Source organism: Trematomus bernacchii, unplaced genomic scaffold, assembly GCF_902827165.1.
Source record: "Trematomus bernacchii unplaced genomic scaffold, fTreBer1.1, whole genome shotgun sequence".
Lineage (NCBI taxonomy): Eukaryota > Metazoa > Chordata > Actinopteri > Perciformes > Nototheniidae > Trematomus > Trematomus bernacchii.
Window position 1 is genome coordinate 654,309 of NW_022987409.1, and position 20,669 is coordinate 674,977.

General features: G+C 40.3%; 1 protein-coding gene across 2 annotated transcripts in view; it reads left to right on the forward strand.

Moving 5' to 3' along the window:
* Positions 1-20,669, forward strand: part of ahnak (AHNAK nucleoprotein) — a 28,083-nt gene continuing 7,414 nt past the window's right edge. Inside the window, exons 1-6 of one of the 2 annotated variants that reach the window (XM_034136198.1) lie at positions 1-260; positions 7,516-7,579; positions 11,298-11,353; positions 11,478-11,631; positions 11,744-11,970; positions 12,123-20,663. In XM_034136198.1, coding sequence (XP_033992089.1) covers positions 11,478-11,631; positions 11,744-11,970; positions 12,123-20,663 — 8,922 coding nt within the window. In that variant the 5' untranslated portion in view covers positions 1-260; positions 7,516-7,579; positions 11,298-11,353. The remainder of the gene's footprint in view (positions 261-7,515; positions 7,580-11,297; positions 11,354-11,477; positions 11,632-11,743; positions 11,971-12,122; positions 20,664-20,669) is intronic. The other variant, XM_034136205.1, reaches the window with a different exon arrangement.

Below are 20,669 nucleotides of genomic sequence, written 5' to 3' on the forward strand. Positions count from 1 at the left end.
TCTGACCACTTTGCTCAGCACAGAAGAGCAGCCACACAGAAAAAAAAGTTCAAATCAACTCAGAGCAGAGGAGGGAGGAGAGACGGGAGAGAAAACGCCCTGGAAACTTTGGTTGAGAAATAGGAAAAGAGTGACTGAATCCTAACAGACTGCAGAGCTGTGACTGGAAGAAGTGCTTTACTTGTGAGAAGGGGATAGGACACGTTTTCAAGGATGCTCAAGTTGGTGTGAGGCTTCTTGGGCGCAAAGACTGCGCACAGGTAAATATGCACTTTTTAAAAAGATTTAAGTTTTTCTTAAGAGTGTTTGTGAACTTTGTTGCTGGCTATGCTCTGTTTCCAATGTAATCTTGAAGAAAATGACCTAAAATGACTTGGTATAAGTTTAAGAAACTAAGTTTCAAAATCCAACATTCCTGTTATTTCTCAATAGGCACTTGTAGTCAGTCTGTGTATCCGTGCTAAGGTCACAGTGACTTAGTTCTATGTTATTATGTGTGTTTATCTTTTGAGGTGTACTATCAATTTTCCTAAAGGGAGGTTCCCCTAAAGGAAAGTTTTGTGAAGACAAAACGTGTATTATTGCTTTTTTGTAAGGGTGCAAACTCTCAGTGTTTTTTGTGAATATGATCATATGTTTTAAATACTGGTTTAAAACAGTGAAAGACAGGAGAAGTGGGTGTGTACCTTGGACCACCACATGAATGCAGAGGGCTAGTCTGGAGATGCGCACTTTCCTTTTCTTTTAACCCATTGTTTTTGGTAGAATATAGGGTATCTTCATATGATTTTAGTAAAGAAAAACGAGTTACCAAAAGTCACTCTTCTGGTGTAGTTTTTTTGAATATTGTGGAGCATGTCCTTTGAATACACATAATCTCTAGTGTTTGGGGTAATACATTTTTTATTCAGCAATAGAATCTTTCACTAACTAAATGAAACATTGTGTAAAAAGCAGCATAAAGTTAAAGAGTGGCGTTGTTTGCGCTTATGTTATCGTTCAGGTGTTTGCTTTATCTGTCCAACGCCCTTTTCTGAGGCTGTGCTGTTTAAAATGTAGGTAATTCTTCAAGCCTGCAGCAACAAGCTTGGGTGTGGATTCCTCTCTTTCACCTCCCTCCACCCCCGCCTTTTTTCCCCTCCCTCCCTTCTTGCTTTGCTGTCTCTTCACAGAGGCACACCCTTTATAAGCAAAAAAAAAAGAGGAAAAAAACCGTGTACATCCTGCAGACGGTTGTCGCAGTTGGTCCCTTTAAACACATTCAAGGTCCTTCATAGTGTATCCAGGGGGCCCCAGCTAAGTTTAAAGTACTGATCATAACTTTTTCTGCCTATGCACTGTGTCGTCATGTGCTGTATTTTTTTAATCAGTTTAATGGAACAATGAAAACATAGTCATATATGGGCATTTTCAATACTTTTGTGGAATGTGTCTGAAGGTTCTTTATATGATCAGTTTTTGGCGTACCTCTTTTCCAGCAAGTGTTATGTAAGAGAAAGTTGGAAACTGTAACTGCTGCTTTGTACTGAGGCATGTTTGTTTATTATGACTACCATATAAAAAACGTTTGAACAGAGAGAGATTTCTCTGTCTTTATTTTACCTTGGGTCTCTTAACCTGGGCACCCGGCCAGGGTGTGGAAGGGAGGAAGAAGGGGGGAGAGAGGAGAAGGAGAGAGGAGGAGGGGGAAGAGAGTGAGTAAGTGAAGGGGGATGGGCGGGGTGGTGTGCGAGGAGGGGAGTAATGGAATGTAGTGGTTTGGAAAGACAAGCTAATTGAAACCAGGTTTGAGGCAAAGAGGGGGAGTTTAGACTTCGCACTTGTGGCGAAAGAAAGACACGCATTTAATCTGCCCAAAAAGTTCTGCCTAACTTATAAACAACATCTTTCCAGGTGTCGTTCAAACTATAATCAGCACATACAGCCGGGCCTTTGTTTCGCATGATGTATTTCTTCAAGTTGGGAATAAGGTTTAGCAAAAAGCAGACAAGATGTAATCCTTTGTTTAATCTTGCCTGAAAGTCACATTTCTTGGTGTAGAGTTGCCTGTCCTCCATTTCCCTCTCCTGCCACACCCAAAAAACATGTCAGTGTTAATAAGAGCTGTTTTATGCGCTGCCCTGAACAGCCTTTTCTACAATTCACACGTAACTCATGTCGAGCGCCTAACGGTTGTAAATATCCTTCATTTCTCAAATAGCACCTGTCAAAGTGATTGATTGTGACAGCCTGCTTGAAGAGACAAATGGTGCCCCAGGGGTAAAGGTTTTTGTGTAATTAAAGCCCTAAATTATATTTTAGCATTTCAAAAAGTCCTGTTTTACTTGGTATATTTTAGGTGTAGAGTTGTGCTGCAAGAAAAAAAGGAATGGACTTTCGCAAACATAACAAAATAGACATAAAGCGCTGAACTGTTCCTGACTGCCTGCAGCTAAAATGCCTGTCGGTTAAGAGGGCCTCATCTTGGCCTGGAGCACATACTGTTTGTCTAAATACTTGCACTGTCTATGAATGCAACAATACAAAGGCTACATTATGTTGTTACCTCGTGCACTCTAAGAATATAGGAATTCAAAAAACCTTGCTGTGAACATCTTGAAGATGCTTCATTGCTCAGGTATTATAGCCAACATTGGCTGTGCACAGTGCCAGTCAAGGGGATTTTGTTGCACTTGCCACTCATGTGACAAACAGCATCTTTACCATCCCGAAGAAAAGGACATACCTCATGACTGTTTGGAGTCTTAATTTGATAATGTAAAGATATTTTTCACAGAAGTACTATAAATTCTTGCACTTTTGAACGGCAGTACAAGCGAGAGGAGATGTGTTACTCAGGCGTGCCAGTGTGAAACGGAAAGAAACTGGTCTCTAGCACACTTCCTCTGTCACTTCCTCATTGGTTTGTTGAGTTGGTGCTTGAAAGTAGGGACAACAAGGAGAGGCAAAAAAGGGAGGTAGGTATTGTGAATAAAAAAAGGGAGGGTGATTGCAATCAAACTGTAGCTTTTGTTCACACTTGGTATTCAATTAGAAGCAACGCTTGGCTTTCGGATATCCTGCAGTTCCACTAGACTCCCTGAAGTCCCACCCAGGGGATTGGTTGAATAAAACAATAGCACATTTGCAACTGTTCTAGTGAGGGAGCGGCAAATAAACAGCTAACTGAAGTGTGTGATTTGAGAAAGACTTTCTTGGCAATCCACCAAGCACTCCCTTCTCATCCATCCAATGCAGGTCTGGAATGTTTCAGCATGTCCTCAGTTTACTCTATGGAGCACCTATCATTAGTTTTGCTCGCTTTGTTGTTGTGAAATAGTGATTTGAGAAGTATGAGTCATCCCAAGTCCCACATTATACCTCTGTGAGTCACACCCATACACATGCATGCAATTCAGACTTTTTTGTTGTAGCTGTTTGGTGGGGCTCCTGCAATCATGGGATTTAGAAAGGGTGTGAATCTTTCGTCACTGCTCAGGCAGACGCCTGCTTTTCGAGTCCATCCAAAAACATTCCATCTTACATGAAGTTTGCCTTGCTGCACGGTCGACCTGACCTTCACTAATTGTCTAACTTACACCCCAGTCCTTACAAACACTGTTATATGGCCTTGCACAAGGAATGACACGCAGCGTCTGTTACAACAACTCCATTTAGAGGCAGACAACATTTGGGGCAACAAGGCATGGAATGTAAATGTATAAAATTCCTACAGCTTTGTTTAAATGTTATGTATAAGATAAGATAAGATAAGATAAGATAAGATAAGATAAGATAGTACTTTATTGATCCCAAATTGGGAAATTGTTTTTGTTACAGCTACTTATCAACTTTGCACTTCTCTGGTCAAGTTGAAATGTTACGAATTAATACATATACTTATACTGTGAATCAAGCTCCTCACAGGAAGTCTTATGTCTATATACATTCTGCTGCTAGGTTGCCATGTAGCCCTCCTCTTAACCTGCTTGCCTCCTGCTCCATGAATGGGCTTGCATTTGTTCTTGTTCAAACAGCAGCTGTAGAATAAAATTGGGTAGAAGTTGGGCAGTTGTATGGCACGGAGTATGTAAGGTTGCTATGGATATCTGCTAACCTGATGTGATATGTTATTTAATGTTACTGTTTAAACGTCACTCTCCTCTTTATCTCTCGGGTTTTACTAGATATTTCACCTGTCCGGGATCACTAGTCATTTCAGAACTACAGCTAAATCCAAAATGTTTTGTTTCATTTTTGCGAAAAAAGGTACTGTTGTCTTCTTTTATATAGCTCAAGATGAAATACAATGTCTCAGTGGGATGTAGAGGCTTGTAGTGGTTTATGATGCATTCGAGGTTTCCCAAAACTCCCCTGTGAACATATTAGATTATACCTCCTTGGATGTCTTAGGGCGTGATAGAAAACAAATATATATCATTAATCTTTTTCTTACAGTCTCATACTGTACGGTATAAAATGGTTCTTTTACTTTTAAGATATAGTAGCCTCTCAACGCAATCCTCGGTTCACATTTTGATCTTGTTAAAGCAAAATAAGAGCATTTAAAGAGTTTTCTTCAGTTTTCCATTTTGTGCACAACTCCTGCCAAAGTCACAATGGTTTAATCAGCAGTAGGCCAAGTTGGCGTCACTGGGTATGCTTTGGTCTTATGCAGGACTTGTGGTTTGGTTTAGTGCTATGTGGACTATGAAGTAAAGAAAATATCTATTTGCATTCCTTTCACATGTGTCACACATGCATGTCCTGTCTGCAATTTTTAGGGAAGAGTGAAACTAAGATAGGGCCTACTTTGTCTCTGTTTGTGTATCTTCTGCATCAAACTAAATTGAAGAGAGAGGAACAGGGAGTCCATTCTGTTTTGAAAGCACAACTGATTAGGTCACTGCTCTTCTCTCTCCATCCCTCTCTGCACTGAGGCCTTTTCAGTTGTTTGTAATCAAATTGTATCACTCACCAACACAGCTGTGCCTGATTCACTTACATTTGAGCTTTAATCATTGTCACACAACTACGTATTTCTGTTCAACAAATTGATTGGATTTGGCAATCAGCCTGATGCATAGACTACAGCCACTTTGATCAGTTCTGTGAGTGACCTACTTAAACACAAACTATGACCGTCAAACAGTACAGGAATGTGCGCTCAAGGCAGAGTAGAAGCAACAAAGCCGTGGGGTGAAGCCTAAATGTTAAATGTACAATAGTGAGAACTGTTGTTGCATCTACCTTATGCACCAGTTAAAGCCAACACAAATAATGACAATGATGATTGTGATGGTGACATACAGTAGATGATGAAAGTGGGACCCGTACAGCCAAACCAGTGTTGCTTCTCAGCACTATTTAAATGTATTTTTAGGGTGCCTTTAAATATGCATATCTGACTGGATGTGGTGTTCTTGTTTATTTGAGCATAACCTGGAGTTTGGGGGGTAAATTCAGGGGGGTGAGCACTCAGGCAGGGAGCAGGGTGGGCAGCATAGAATGAGGCTAGAGTCAGAGAGAAAGAGGACATTTCTTTGGAGTTAGTCACTGAGGGGAGAGGTTGGGCTCCCTTCCAGCTGGCCTGACGGCTCTATCAAGGAATGTGTGTGACTGGAGGCCTGGGTGGGGCTGTGCACTTAGCTGCTCCCTCTGCAAGCAAAGCACAGAGGCAAAGCGACGTGATCCACCTCATGGACTGCTGATTGGTATTTCTGCCCTTCACCACGTTATGTATTTGCTTTCTCCACTGTTGGGGACCACCCCTTTCCTGACTCCTGACATGATAGTTGCCTGTTTGACTGCAAGTGTATTTGTGTGTGGCCTTACCAAGGTATTGAGAGCAGAAGTTGGGGAAACCTCTTTTGAACATAATGTCTGGAAGTTATTGCAAATCTCATTTATCAGCAAATCTCACAAAAATAGTCAAAAGCATCTAATTTACAGTCAGAGATGTCATGTTCTTATATGTTGTATGTCAGGGACTACGGATGGAAATGAGCTCAAAGCTAAAATCCGGCACACTTGAAGCATTATTTGTCTTAAGTGTTCATTAATGTGCATTGTCCCTATTCAAATAAACGATTAAATGAAAATGAAATGAGAGATCTCAAATACCCTTTATCTAATTTTGTTTTGGGCACCACTTATCCATGTGGATTCTATCTCACATTACCTGACTGATACTTGACAAAAATCTATTGTGTAATTAAGTCAGCTCTTTACCTGAAGCCTTGGCCGTCTGATTAATATGTCTCTGTAATAGGAGCATGGGTTGGAGAGTGTACACAGCTGCTGTGGCGCATGTCTCCCTATACAAACATAAAGACTTACATGTACTAGCAGGCATTTATCAAAGTTATCTACCATATATTTCAGTAAAGGACTTGTTAAAAAAATCAACAACAAATCAGTCTTAGGCTGAACACCAATCTCAATATCTTTGTTTGATGAGCATGTCTACTTTCTGTCTATTGCGTTTAGCGTTAGGCATAGACATTTGTTTCAGGGTATCACAACCACCGTTATTTGGCATAGTTTTCACAAAGTAATCAGCAATTAAGCTTATTGAACATGTGGGGCTAGGAGGGATGATGATGGGCTTGGAGAGCCTGTGTCAAAATATCTTTTTTCTTCTGAGGGACATGTTCTCACTGGTCGATGCCTGTCTGTACACACATCAAGTCTGGTTCTGTTTTCATGCAGACTGACAAAGAGAAGGCTTTGTTTTACAATATGCAGGTGGGTTGAAGCAATAATCCTTGTCAGTCCGGTAAAATGTTGGGCTTGTCATAGCGAGTAAAATTAAGATTGAGTTGGTATGCAAGATGACACTTGAAATCTAAACCATGTCTGCAGTTGCAACATTTTCACTTAATTCGCTGATATGATTGTTGTAATTCTACATTGGTAATTGTGGGGAAATTCACAAGCATCTTACATTTCCTTTTTACATTGCTATTGGACTGGATTTGCATCTTCTTAACTTTCAATATGAAATGTTATGAGACTGAACTGTATCCGTGATAGAGAATGTGTTAGTGTCTTCTCATTTGCAGAGGTGAGGGCCACACCAAAAGAGGGAGCTGGATTTATTTACTTAAAGGGAGTCTTTCACATAATTGCTTTCCAGGGTCGATACTGCTACTACTGTTGGTTAATTATTGAAGCATCTGAAGGCTCTGAATGGTTATGGGAAGGTTCATTGAGCACGTAAACTAAAATGCAGAGAGTAAAATCCCAAATGTAACCACCGTACATGGGGTTTTGTTTGTCATGTTGGGACAATAGACTGTATAAAATAGGTTGATTCACACCTCTTAAAGCAACAATGACTTGTGAGGAATATGTTTCGTTATCTGTCAAACATGCGAGTGAAATGTTATGTGTTATTGCGTAAGAGAGCTGCATGATGGAATCAGAGTAGACTTGTTTTGCATGATAACAGTAAAAGTTCTTGTTCTTTTCATTTAAATCGTGTTTTATCATATTATTTAAATTCCAATCCTGTTTTTGTTTTTCTGTCTACAGAAGCCAAGAGAACAAGAACCACAGCATCTGACTGTAGGCCTTGGCCTTGCTTGAGCAATCCAAGGTGAGAGGAGACTTACATTACTTATCACCTTTCACTCTAATCCAAGCCTATCTGGTCAGTGTCACGGTGCCACCTAAGAACAGCGTTGTATTATGTGGCGAGACACCAAAACCTCTGTTGGAATGTTTTTTGCAAAGCCTCCTTTGAACCTGGAAGGTCATATCACTACCATTCAGCTGTGAAAGGCCTGCCTTATGGAAACCTGACACTTCTTCTGCTCCCTGTGCCTCCTCTTTCCCGCCCTCCTTCCTCCCCCCCACCACCTGTTCTGCTTGAATCCCTTTCTCCTTCTTATGACACAAACACTGCCATGCTCAAACAGTTTTAACTGTTTGTATTTGGCAGGTCTGGATGATGTATTCCTTAAGAGGGGAATGATAGCAGTATAAGCTATACCAAACCTAAACCAATAGGCCAGTGGCAGGCTGTGACCGAGGCATACCCAGGAAAGCTCTGTGGGCGCACTCTAATAGAAAGTATTGCCTGATCGACTGTCTTCACATCCCCCCTTGCTCAACCCACATTCCAGGCTTTAATAGAATTTGATGGATAAACAAGTTCATCTGTTTCTGTTGGTTCCCTTTAATGCTTCTTGGCAAAATTATCATTTTGTTCGATCCTCAAATATGCTTTTGGTGAAATCAATAATCAAATCAAAAGACATATGACATCAGGTATCTATCTCAGGCATTTCAGTCAAATTAAAGGCTAAGAATAGAGGACTGGTTCATGCTCATGTTGCCTGATTGCTCTGAGTGACAGACTGTCTGCCTGTCTTATGATCCCAAGAACAGAGGCTTACTTATTTAGCATCTGTTTACACAATTCAAAATTCACATCTAATCCTATGATCTTTGTCAAGTTAATTGTTCCTCTCTGCTCTATTTCCAAAATAGCTTATACTATGTTAGGGTAATTTCTAAACTTTTCTTCATAGGAATTGCCCTACTTGAGACTGATAAAGAATGAAGACAGAAAGTGAGGTCTTAATATTGAGGATGCCCTCTGCACAGCTGTTGAAAGTTGCTGTTACGACTTCAGTGATAACCCTGTGTTGTCATTCTCCGTTGGCTGTTTTCTCCCGCTTCTTACTTTAAACTTGTGTGCTAACATTCCACAGAGCAGTTTCACAACCATTCCTTTCACTTTCTTACTTACTATCTTGCTCACTTTCATTTGTTCTACCATTTCCTCTCTATCTCCCTCCCTCTCTCCTTCCTTCCCTCCTATGTTGCCCAGCCCCTCCCTGCAGATAGCTGCCAGAAATATGTCAAAGCTGTGAGAACAAGGACAGCTCAAATAGTTAATTCTCGATCATACAAGCCTCAGAGCGATTGTAAAAATAAGAGAGCTGTATCCTGAAGTTTTCCCTGTTGAATCAGAAAATAGTTTTCTCCCCCTTGGTATTAGGGATTTTTTGTAAACACATTAATGTTGCCTTTCACTTCCCTTTTTGACATTTTATTTTTCAAAAACACTTAATCCTGCCACTTATATTAATTGCCCCCTCTCAAACTGAAGCTGAATAGTTTTGTGTTAATTCAAGATCATGTGAACATTTTTTTCAGATGTTCTTGTCTGTTTTTAGTTAATGTATGAATAGAGGTGGTGGATATATACAATGGGCAGCATTGGTTCAAACCAGTCCAAATGCTCTTAGGCTGAGATACAGGCCTGGTTAAGAAACTATAACTGGCAGGTTCAGTTGTGGAATTTGATCTGCATGAGTTAATTGGGTAAAGCTGGGTCTTTGGCACGGCAAACCTTGTTTGTCCCTTCCTTGCTCACACATTTCAGCTATGTTGGATTCATAACATGGTACGGATACTGTAAGTCTTGAGGTCGTGACAGTTTCATGTTACTGGCTTCAGTCAGGACACAGTGACAGAGACAATGAGAGAGAAAGAGGAGGAAGAAGATCAGGTTGTGGATGCCTGTGAGTGGTTGGCGTCATGCTTGGCATAAACACCATCCCAGCTCCGGTGTTATCACTATCAGTGGACTTGGCTCTCATTATTCAGTCTTGACAGTGAGCAAAAGGCTATTTTAGAGAGCAGGGTTATTACTTCATAGCATTACATGGATTCTCCAGTATTTAAAGGACCACTCTTTTTTTGAATTCCTTTGTTCCCAACATCATGTTGTCTTACAAAACGGTATTCTAACTTCAGTGAATAGGTTAGGGATTTGTGTCCTATACTGTTTTAATCAGGTTGTTTACTGTGATGCAAATAGCATGGAAAACATTTCTACATTTGTGTTAAAAGTAGTATTTTTTCAGATTGACATTTGAAAAGACAGAAAGTCTTTGTTCAGACCTTACATTAGTGTTTCAGATCCAGCAGTTTAGTCATCTTTCTTAGACTTTATTCGTTTTATTTTGTAAGTGTATGTAAATAAAAAAGTGTTTGCAAATATGGCTGATTACAGACAAATATTCAGTTCTTTGAAACTTTCTGAATGGCTGCACATTTTGATTTGGTAAATTGCAACAGTCAGCAACAGGATGATTTCTTCAATTGAAATGACAGTTGAATCACATTCCTGTCAGTGTCTTATGGGGCAATATATTTCAGTGTTTAAGTACAGTCAAATATTGACTGGTTGGTGTTGGTATGATGAACTAGAACATTTGATCAATGCTGAAGCAGTGGAAGAAAAGAACGACCTTGGTTTTTAAACGAACATTTTAGGAAAAATAATATATGATCTGTGGGATCAATGTAAACCACTTTGCACAATAGTATTTGCCAAATGAATGCAAATAAAAACATGCCAACCATTGCAAGCTAGGTAGAAACACATGGCTTAGACAGCTTTGTTTAATTGAAGGTGTGGGTTGAGAAGAGTTTGGTAATAATAAAACAATGGGTTGTCTGTTCCAAGAGCAGGGTGGGTAGAACTGGTCAACATTTTTGAAAAGGCCGGTCTGAGAATTATATAAACAAACCTTAATATCTTGAAATTCTTGCATATGTGTTTACTATAGCCCACATCATAATATCAGTAATAGTAAACCTGAGCATGTCTGTAAATCTGCTTGAATTATTACATTATTGTTTCCTTACTAAATAGAATGATGCATCATGGCCAGAAATACACTATCTACTGAACTTAATTACAAACCAAGCATTATATGTTCAATTATTTTTGCATTGCTGATTACCTTGAAAATGATCAATGTTGGGAAGTTGTGGTAGTCATTGAGATACATATATGGTCAACCTAGATTAAAACTGAAACATAGCTGTCATTACTAAGCAGAGTAAGAAGATTGATGTCAATTGAATGTGTTGATGAGATCGCATGTACAAACATGCTGCTGTATGAGTTACTGTGTATTCATGAGCATTTATGTATGTTTTCATAAAGCAAGGCAGCTTAACTATTATTGTTCTCTCTATTGACATTAGAGCTTGGGGTTAGGTGCAGTATTTGGCTGCTTTCCTTAGGGCAGGGTGTGGTCTGACTCAACCCAAATGTCCAAATCACAAAGCACCCAGTAGGAAAGGGCTTGATGGTTTCTAAAGGGTCTGAAATAGTTTTACCACCATCTAGTGTTCACCATAGGGTCATACAAGACAAAACAACTCACATTAATGTTAAATATAGGATTTAGCTTGATTATGATCTGGAATAAAATACTGACAAAAAGTCATGCAATGCTTGTAATTACCTTATAATTAATGATTATTATTGTCTTTTTCTGTCTATGCAGGAAAACAAAGATTGAGTTTTCAACACACCGGGACTATAGAGGAAAGACAAATCAAGGTATTTTATAAAGTTAAAGTCACAATAAATCCTTTGTATTTCTATAGCTTATCCTGTATACTTTTCTTGCCAACTACAATGTTTGTTTAGTCTCAGATCTCTTATTTGATGGTTATGTCAACAGATGGCTGAAGAGGAGGAGACCAGAGAGGTGCTCTTTCAAGATTGGGAGGGTCCAGACAAATCTGGCTTTACAATTGAACAGACAGGTGGAGAGATCTTTGTTGGGGAGGTTAAAGGAGAGTCACCTGCAGCACGTTCTGGAAAAGTATATGAAGGTAGCACTTTCTCCTTTTTTGTGTGAATTGGTGTGAATTAAGATTGTTCTCACCTACAAGTTGTTTGTGTTCTTAACAGACATTTATTCTGCCGTCTCTACAAAATTCATAGGTGACCAGATTGTCGGCGCCACAGTATACTTTGATAACATGAGCTCAGAAGAAACAGCTGAGCTACTAAAGACATTGAACCGTCACAAAGTTGGACTGAAGCTGCAAAACAAAGGAGACAAATCCCCTTGCTGCTCGCCCTTGAGCACACCATGTCGTTCACCAATCGGCACCCTGACATGGGAAGGAAAGACCCGGTTTGGAGGTTCCACTCCAGACATCATCCTTGTAAATTATACTTTTTTTAAATGATTTTATTTTAATTACACAGATTTGTTTATTGGGAAGCAAAATACAAACAAATACATTTGTACAAATGTATTTTACATATTATGTTAACATTTCTATATTATATAACATCCTGTCTTTTATATCAACAGGGTGGGGAGGATGAAGACTACAAAAGAATATACACAAAAAAGATTAAACCCAGGCTGAAGTCTGAAGACCTTGCAGAAGGCGTAGATGTTCGCACAGAGCGCCATAGCAGCACAAGCAGCGATGGAAGCACAATTACTACCGTCACCCGCCGCATCACGACCTACACTGTGGATATGCCGGGCGGCATAAGTGAGCAACTTGAACTTTCAAGCCCAGAGTTCAAGGGGCTAAAGCAAGAATCTGGTGATGGCTCTTCTCATACCATAATCTCACATGGCAGCCCTGCAGGTAAAGTGGGAGCAGAGGGGAACGTTTTTGACTCAAGCAATGTCTCTTACACTGGGCCACAAGTTGACTCCATAGAGACACGCTGGGGCACTGGGGGAGTTCAGACCACAAGAACTTCAGGAGAGGTAGAAGGTCTCAGATTTAAAGGGCCTAACTTTGGAGGATCAGGGAGCCAGGGGGGCTGTGAGATTTCAAGTCGGAGTGGAGAGCAAGTTGATGGAGGCATGCAGGTGTTAGGAACAAGCATGACAGTAAGAGACAGCGCAAACACCGATAAGCATGTTGCAATAGGAGGGTTCGGGGGTGGAGATGAGAATGGAGGGTTAACTAATCTGTCTTCACCAGGAAAGAGCATGAAGATTTCGACTTCATCCATGTTTAAAACACAGGAGGGAAGTGTTGACACCAGTTTAGGTGAGAAGAAAAAGTTTAAGGTATCTGAAATCAGTTACCAGCAGGCAAAGGGATCAGGCCGTTTGGACAATTCGAATGTCCGACTTGAAGGAGGTTCCATATGTGTTGATAATGTATTGAGCGATAGCAGGATAGGAGGATCGGCAATACAAAAAGGCAATGTCACCTCTGGATTTTCATCAGGGCCAGGAAAGATTTCAATGGCAGGGGTGGATGTCGACCTTACAGGTTCAAAGTTGAAAGGCGAGCTTGATGTTGAACTGCCAAGCACAAAGGTTCAAATTCCATCCCTATCTGGGCCAAATAAAGATGTAAACCCAAGGGGTTCCAAAGTAGAGGGGAATATTGATGTTACAGTGACTGAGGGAGGAATAAAGACAGACAACATAGACATTAAAAGTCCCACTTTTAATATTAAGGAGAAAGAAAGAGATTCAAAAATGCCTCAGATAAAGATATCATCATTTGGAGTCAAGGGAACAAAAGTTGGTGTAAAAACCTCTGGGGTTGACATTGAAGGACCAGAAATTGATGGTGGGAAGTCTGATGTAAAAGTGGAAGGAGCGAAAATCAAGATGCAATCATTTGGCTTCACAGGTCAGAAGGTGGAAGCTTCAGATGTTGATGTAAAACTTGCCAAACCTGAAATTGATGTCAGGGTACCTGAGGTTGATATCAACGCATCCAAAGTTAATGTTAAAAGCCCATATGTAGACATTAATGCTTCCAAAGTGGATATTGACTATGAGGGACCTCGAGGTGGATTTAACCAGTCGAAATGTACAATGCCATCCATTGGCATGAAAAGTCAGGAACTGGAAGCTCCCAAAATAAAAGGGAATGTGGACGTGTCAGTGCCAAAGATATTTGGGTTGAAAGGTCCAAAACTGGAAGGTCCAGACGTTGATGTTGACCTTCCTAAAGCTAACATTGTTGTGAAAGCACCTGGAGTTGACATTAAAGGTCCACAGGTTGATATTGAAGGGCCAAAGGGTGGATTTGAAATGCCAAAAACCAAAATGCCATCATTTGGCCTCAAAGGTCCAAAAGTGGAGGGTCCAGATGTTGATGTTAACCTTTCTAAAGGTAACATTGATTTGAAAGCACCTGGAGTTGACATTAAAGGTCCACAGGTTGAAATGCCTAAATTCAAAATACCGTCCTTTGGCGTAAAAACTCCAAATGTTGAAGGATCAGAGGGTGATGTCACCCTCTCAAAAGTTGACATTGACATGAAAGGACCAGATTTTGACGACAAAAGTACAAGTGGTAAAATCAGAGGACCAGCATTCAAACTGCCCAGCATTTCTGGACCAAAAATTCCAGATGTGGATTTACACCTCAAAGGTCCCAAAGTCAAGGGGGATGTAGATGTGTCATCTTCAAAAGTTGAAGGAGACATTTTTGATATTAACCTGAAAGGCCCTAAAATCAAAGGGGATGTGAACGTGTCAGTGCCAAAGATATCAGCTGACATACAAAGACCTGAAGTTAAAATCAAAGGTCCAGGAGTTGACATTGAAGGGCCAAAGGGTAGATTTGAAATGCCAAAACCCAAAATGCCATCATTTGGGTTAAAAGGTACAAAAGTGGAGGGTCCAGACGTTGATGTTAACCTTCCTAAAGCTGACATTGATGTGAAAGCACCTAAAGTTCACATTGAAGGTCCACCAATTGATTTTGGAGGAGTAGATGTTGATGTTGATGGCCAAAAAGGAACATTCAAAATGCCGAAAATCCAAATGCCATCATTTGGCTTGAAAGGTTCAAAAGTGGAGGGTCCAGACATTGATATTAAACTTCCCAAAGCTGAAATTGATGTTAAAGGACCCAAAGTTGACCTCAAAGGACTAGATGTCAATGTTGAAGGTCCTGATGCAAAATTAAAAGGATCCAAAATCAATCTGCCCGGCATTTCTAGACCGAAAGTTCCCATGCCAGATGTGGATATCAACCTCAAAAAACCCAAACTCAAAGGCGATGTGGACATGTCAATGCCAAAGATAAAAGGAGACATAAACAGACCTGAAGTTGACATCAAATGTCCAGATGTTGACATTGAAGGGCCAAAGGGTAGATTTGAAATGCCTAACATCAAAATGCCATCGTTTGGCTTGAAAGGTCCAAAAGTGGAGGGTCAAGACATTAATATTAACCTTCCCAAAGCTGATATTGATGTTAATGCCCCTCACTTGGATATTAAAGGAGGTCACAAATTAAAAATGCCAACCATGTCAGGACCAAATCTCTCGATGCCAGATGTTGATTTGACCCTGAAAGGCCCCAAACTCAAAGGCGATATGGACATGTCAATGCCAAAGATAAAAGGAGACATACAAACGCCTGAAGTTGACATTACAGGTCCAGCGGTTGATATTGAAGGGACACAGAGTAGCTTTAAAATGCCTCACATCAAAATGCCATCATGGAACATCAAAGGTTCCAAGTGTGAAGGTCCAGAAGTTGATATAAACCTCCCTGAAGCGAACATTGATGTTAAAACACCTGATGTTGACATTAAAGGTCCAGCAGTTGATGTTGAAGGGCCAAAAGGTGGCTTTGAAATGCCGAAAATCAAAATGCCATCATTTGGCTTGAAAGGACCAAAAGTGGAGGGTCCAGACATTAATATTAACCTTCCCAAAGCTGAAATTGATGTTAATGCCCCTCACTTGGATATTAAAGGACCAGATGTCGACATTGAAAGTCCAAGTGGTAAAATCAAAGGTCACAAATTCAAAATGCCAACCATTTCAGGACCGAATCTCTCGATGCCAAATGTTGATTTTAACCTGAAAGGCCCCAAACTCAAAGGCGATGTGGACATGTCAATGCCAAAGATAAAAGGAGACATAAAAACACCTGAAGTTGACATCAATTGTCCAGATGTTGACATTGAAGGGACAAAGAGTAGCTTTAAAATGCCTAACATCCAAATGCCATCATGGAACATCAAAGGTCCAAAGCTTGAAGGTCCAGAAGTTGATATAAACCTTCCTGAAGCGAACATTGATGTTAAAACACCGGATGTTGACATTAAAGGGCCCAACATAAAGGGAGATCTGGATTTCTCCGTTCCAAAGATTAAGGGTAACATCAAATCTCCCAAGATGGATATTGAAGGACCAGAAGTTGACATTGATGGCGACAAAGGAAGATTCAAAATGCCTACATTTAAAATGCCATCCTTTGGGTTGAAAGGGCCACATGCTGAAGGACCAGACATTGATGTCAGCATCCCAACAGCTGAAATTGATGTTAATGCGCCACACTTGGATATTAAAGGACCAGATGTCGACATTGAAAGTCCAAGTGGTAAAATCAAAGGTCACACATTCAAAATGCCAACCATTTCAGGACCAAATCTCTCCATGCCAAATGTTGATTTTAACCTGAAAGGCCCCAAACTCAAAGGTGATTTGGACATGTCAATGCCAAAGATAAAAGGAGACATAAAAACACCCGATGTTGACATTAAAGGTCCGGCGGTTGATGTTGAAGGGCCAAAAGGAGGCTTTGAAATGCCGAAAATCAAAATGCCATCGTTTGGCCTGAAAGGTCCAAAAGTGGAGGGTCCAGACATTAATATTAACCTTCCCAAAGCTGATATTGATGTTAAAGCGCCTGACTTGGACATCAAAGGACCAGGTTTTGACATTGAAAGTCCAAGTGGTAAAATCAAAGGACATACCTTCAAAATGCCAACCATTTCAGTGCCAAACATCTCCATGCCAAATGTTGATTTTAACCTGAAAGGCCCCAAACTCAAAGGCGATGTGGACATGTCAATGCCAAAGATAAAAGGAGACATAAAAACACCTGAAGTTGACATCAAATGTCCAGATGTTGACATTGAAGGGACAAAGAGTGGCTTTAAAATGCCTAACATCCAAATGCCATCATGGAACATCAAAGGTCCAAAGTTTGAAGGTCCAGAAGTTGATATAAACCTTCCTGAAGCGAACATTGATGTTAAAACACCGGATGTTGACATTAAAGGGCCCAACATAAAGGGAGATCTGGATTTCTCCGTTCCAAAGATTAAGGGTAACATAAAAGCTCCCAAGATGGATATCGAAGGACCAGAAGTTGACTTTGATGGCGACAAAGGAAGATTCAAAATGCCTACATTCAAAATGCCATCCTTTGGGTTGAAAGGTCCACATGCGGAAGGACCAGACATTGATGTCAGCATCCCAACAGCTGATATTGGTGTTAATGCACCTCACTTGGATATTAAAGGACCAGATGTCAACATTGAAAGTCCAAGTGGTAAAATCAAAGGTCACACATTCAAAATGCCAACCATTTCAGGACCAAATCTCTCAATGCCAAATGTTGATTTTAACCTGAAAGGCCCCAAACTCAAAGGCGATGTGGACATGTCAATGCCAAAGATAAAAGGAGACATAAAAACACCTGAAGTTGACATCAAATGTCCAGATGTTGATATTGAAGGGACAAAGAGTAGCTTTAAAATGCCTCACATCAAAATGCCATCATGGAACATCAAAGGTTCCAAGTGTGAAGGTCCAGAAGTTGATATAAACCTTCCTGAAGCGAACATTGACGTTAAAACACCTGATGTTGACATTAAAGGTCCAGCGGTTGATTTTGAAGGGCCAAAAGGTGGCTTTGAAATGCCGAACATCAAAATGCCATCATTTGGTTTGAAAGGATCAAAAGTGGAGGGTCCAGACATTAATATTAACCTTCCCAAAGCTGAAATTGATGTTAATGCGCCACACTTGGATATTAAAGGACCAGATGTCGACATTGAAAGTCCAAGTGGTAAAATCAAAGGTCACAAATTCAAAATGCCAACCATTTCAGGACCAAATCTCTCAATGCCAAATGTTGATTTTAACCTGAAAGGCCCCAAACTCAAAGGTGATTTGGACATGTCAATGCCAAAGATAAAAGGAGACATAAAAACACCTGATGTTGACATTAAAGGTCCAGCAGTTGATGTTGAAGGGCCAAAAGGTGGCTTTGAAATGCCGAAAATCAAAATGCCATCGTTTGGCCTGAAAGGTCCAAAAGTGGAGGGTCCAGACATTAATATTAACCTTCCCAAAGCTGATATTGATGTTAAAACGCCTGCCTTGGACATCAAAGGACCAGGTTTTGACATTGAAAGTCCAAGTGGTAAAATCAAAGGACATACCTTCAAAATGCCAACCATTTCAGGACCAAATCTCTCGATGCCAGATGTTGATTTTAACCTGAAAAGCCCCAAACTCAAAGGCGATGTGGACATGTCAATGCCAAAGATAAAAGGAGACATACAAACACCTGAACTTGACATCAAATGTCCAGATGTTGACATTGAAGGGACAAAGAGTGGCTTTAAAATGCCTAACATCCAAATGCCATCATGGAACATCAAAGGTCCAAAGTTTGAAGGTCCAGAAGTTGATATAAACCTTCCTGAAGCGAACATTGATGTTAAAACACCGGATGTTGACATTAAAGGGCCCAACATAAAGGGAGATCTGGATTTCTCCGTTCCAAAGATGAAGGGTAACATAAAATCTCCCAAGATGGATATTGAAGGACCAGAAGTTGACTTTGATGGCGACAAAGGAAGATTCAAAATACCTACATTTAAAATGCCATCCTTTGGGATTAAAGGTCCACATGCTGAAGGACCAGACATTGATGTCAGCATCCCAACAGCTGATATTGATGTTAATGCGCCACACTTGGATATTAAAGGACTAGATGTCGACATTGAAAGTCCAAGTGGTAAAATCAAAGGTTCCACATTAAAAAAGCCAAGGATTTCAGGGCCGAACATCTCCATGCCAGATGTTGATTTTAAGCTGAAAGGCCCCAAACTCAAAGGTGATGTGGACAAGTCAATGACAAAGATAAAAGGAGTCATAAAAACACCTGAAGTTGAAATCAATGCTCCAGCGGTTGATATTGAAGTGCCAAAGAGTGACTTTAAAATGCCTAAAATTGAACTTGAGGGACCAGATGCTACAATTGACGTGCCAGAAATTGGCGGGAAGAAAAGTAAATTTAAAATGCCAAAGTTTGGATTTAAGAGCCCTAAGATAAAGACCCCGGAAACCAATGTTGAAATGGTAAAAGGGGATATCAACATCAAAGGGAAATCTGGTAGCTATGAAGGTTTTGATTCTAACCTTGGATTGACTGGTCCGAAAACTAAAGGATCCAAATTCAAGATGCCTAAATTTGGTTTCAAAGGCCCCAAAATTGAAATGCCTGAGGTTGATATTAATCTTCCCAAAGCTGGCATTGATATTACAACTCCAAATGTTGAAAGTGAAGGACCAGATGTTAAAATGAAGGGAACAAAACTGAAAATGCCAACCATCTCAGGAACAAACATGGACATGCCAGATGTTGATTTTAACCTGAAAGGCCCCAAAATCAAAGGCAATTTGGACATGTCAATGCCAAAGATAAAAGGAGACATACAAACACCTGATGTTGACATTAAAGGTCCAGCGGTTGATGTTGAAGGGCCAAAAGGTGGCTTTGAAATGCCGAAAATCAAAATGCCATCATTTGGCTTGAAAGGACCAAAAGTGGAGGGTCCAGACATTAATATTAACCTTCCCAAAGCTGAAATTGATGTTAATGCCCCTCACTTGGATATTAAAGGACCAGATGTCGACATTGAAAGTCCAAGTGGTAAAATCAAAGGTCACAAATTCAAAATGCCAACCATTTCAGGACCAAATCTCTCGATGCCAAATGTTGATTTTAACCTGAAAGGCCCCAAACTCAAAGGTGATGTGGACATGTCAATGCCAAAGATAAAAGGAGACATAAAAACACCTGAAGTTGACATCAATTGTCCAGATGTTGACATTGAAGGGACAAAGAGTGGCTTTAAAATGCCTAACATCCACATGCCAACATGGAACATCAAAGGTCCAAAGTTTGAAGGTCCAGAAGTTGATATAAACCTTCGTGAAGCGAACATTGATGTTAAAACACCGGATGTTGACATTAAAGGGCCCAACATAAAGGGAGATCTGGATTTCTCCGTTCCAAAGATTAAGGGTAACATAAAATCTCCCAAGATGAATATTGAAGGACCAGAAGTTGACGTTGATGGCGACAAAGGAAGATTCAAAATGCCTACATTTAAAATGCCATCCTTTGGGTTGAAAGGTCCACATGCTGAAGGACCAGACATTGATGTCAGCATCCCAACAGCTGATATTGATGTTAATGCGCCACACTTGGATATTAAAGGACCAGATGTCGACATTGAAAGTCCAAGTGGTAAAATCAAAGGTCACACATTCAAAATGCCAACCATTTCAGGACCAAATCTCTCCATGCCAAATGTTGATTTTAACCTGAAAGGCCCCAAACTCAAAGGTGATTTGGACATGTCAATGCCAAAGATAAAAGGAGACATACAAACACCTGATGTTGACATTAAAGGTCCAGCGGTTGATGTTGAAGGGCCAAAAGGTGGCTTTGAAATGCCGAAAATCAAAATGCCATCGTTTGGCCTGAAAGGTCAAAAAGTGGAGGGTCCAGACATTAATATTAACCTTCCCAAAGCTGATATTGATGTTAAAGCGCCTGACTTGGACATCAAAGGACCAGGTTTTGACATTGAAAGTCCAAGTGGTAAAATCAAAGGACATACCTTCAAAATGCCAACCATTTCAGTGCCAAACATCTCCATGCCAAATGTTGATTTTAACCTGAAAGGCCCCAAACTCAAAGGCGATGTGGACATGTCAATGCCAAAGATAAAAGGAGACATAAAAACACCTGAAGTTGACATCAAATGTCCAGATGTTGACATTGAAGGGACAAAGAGTGGCTTTAAAATGCCTAACATCCAA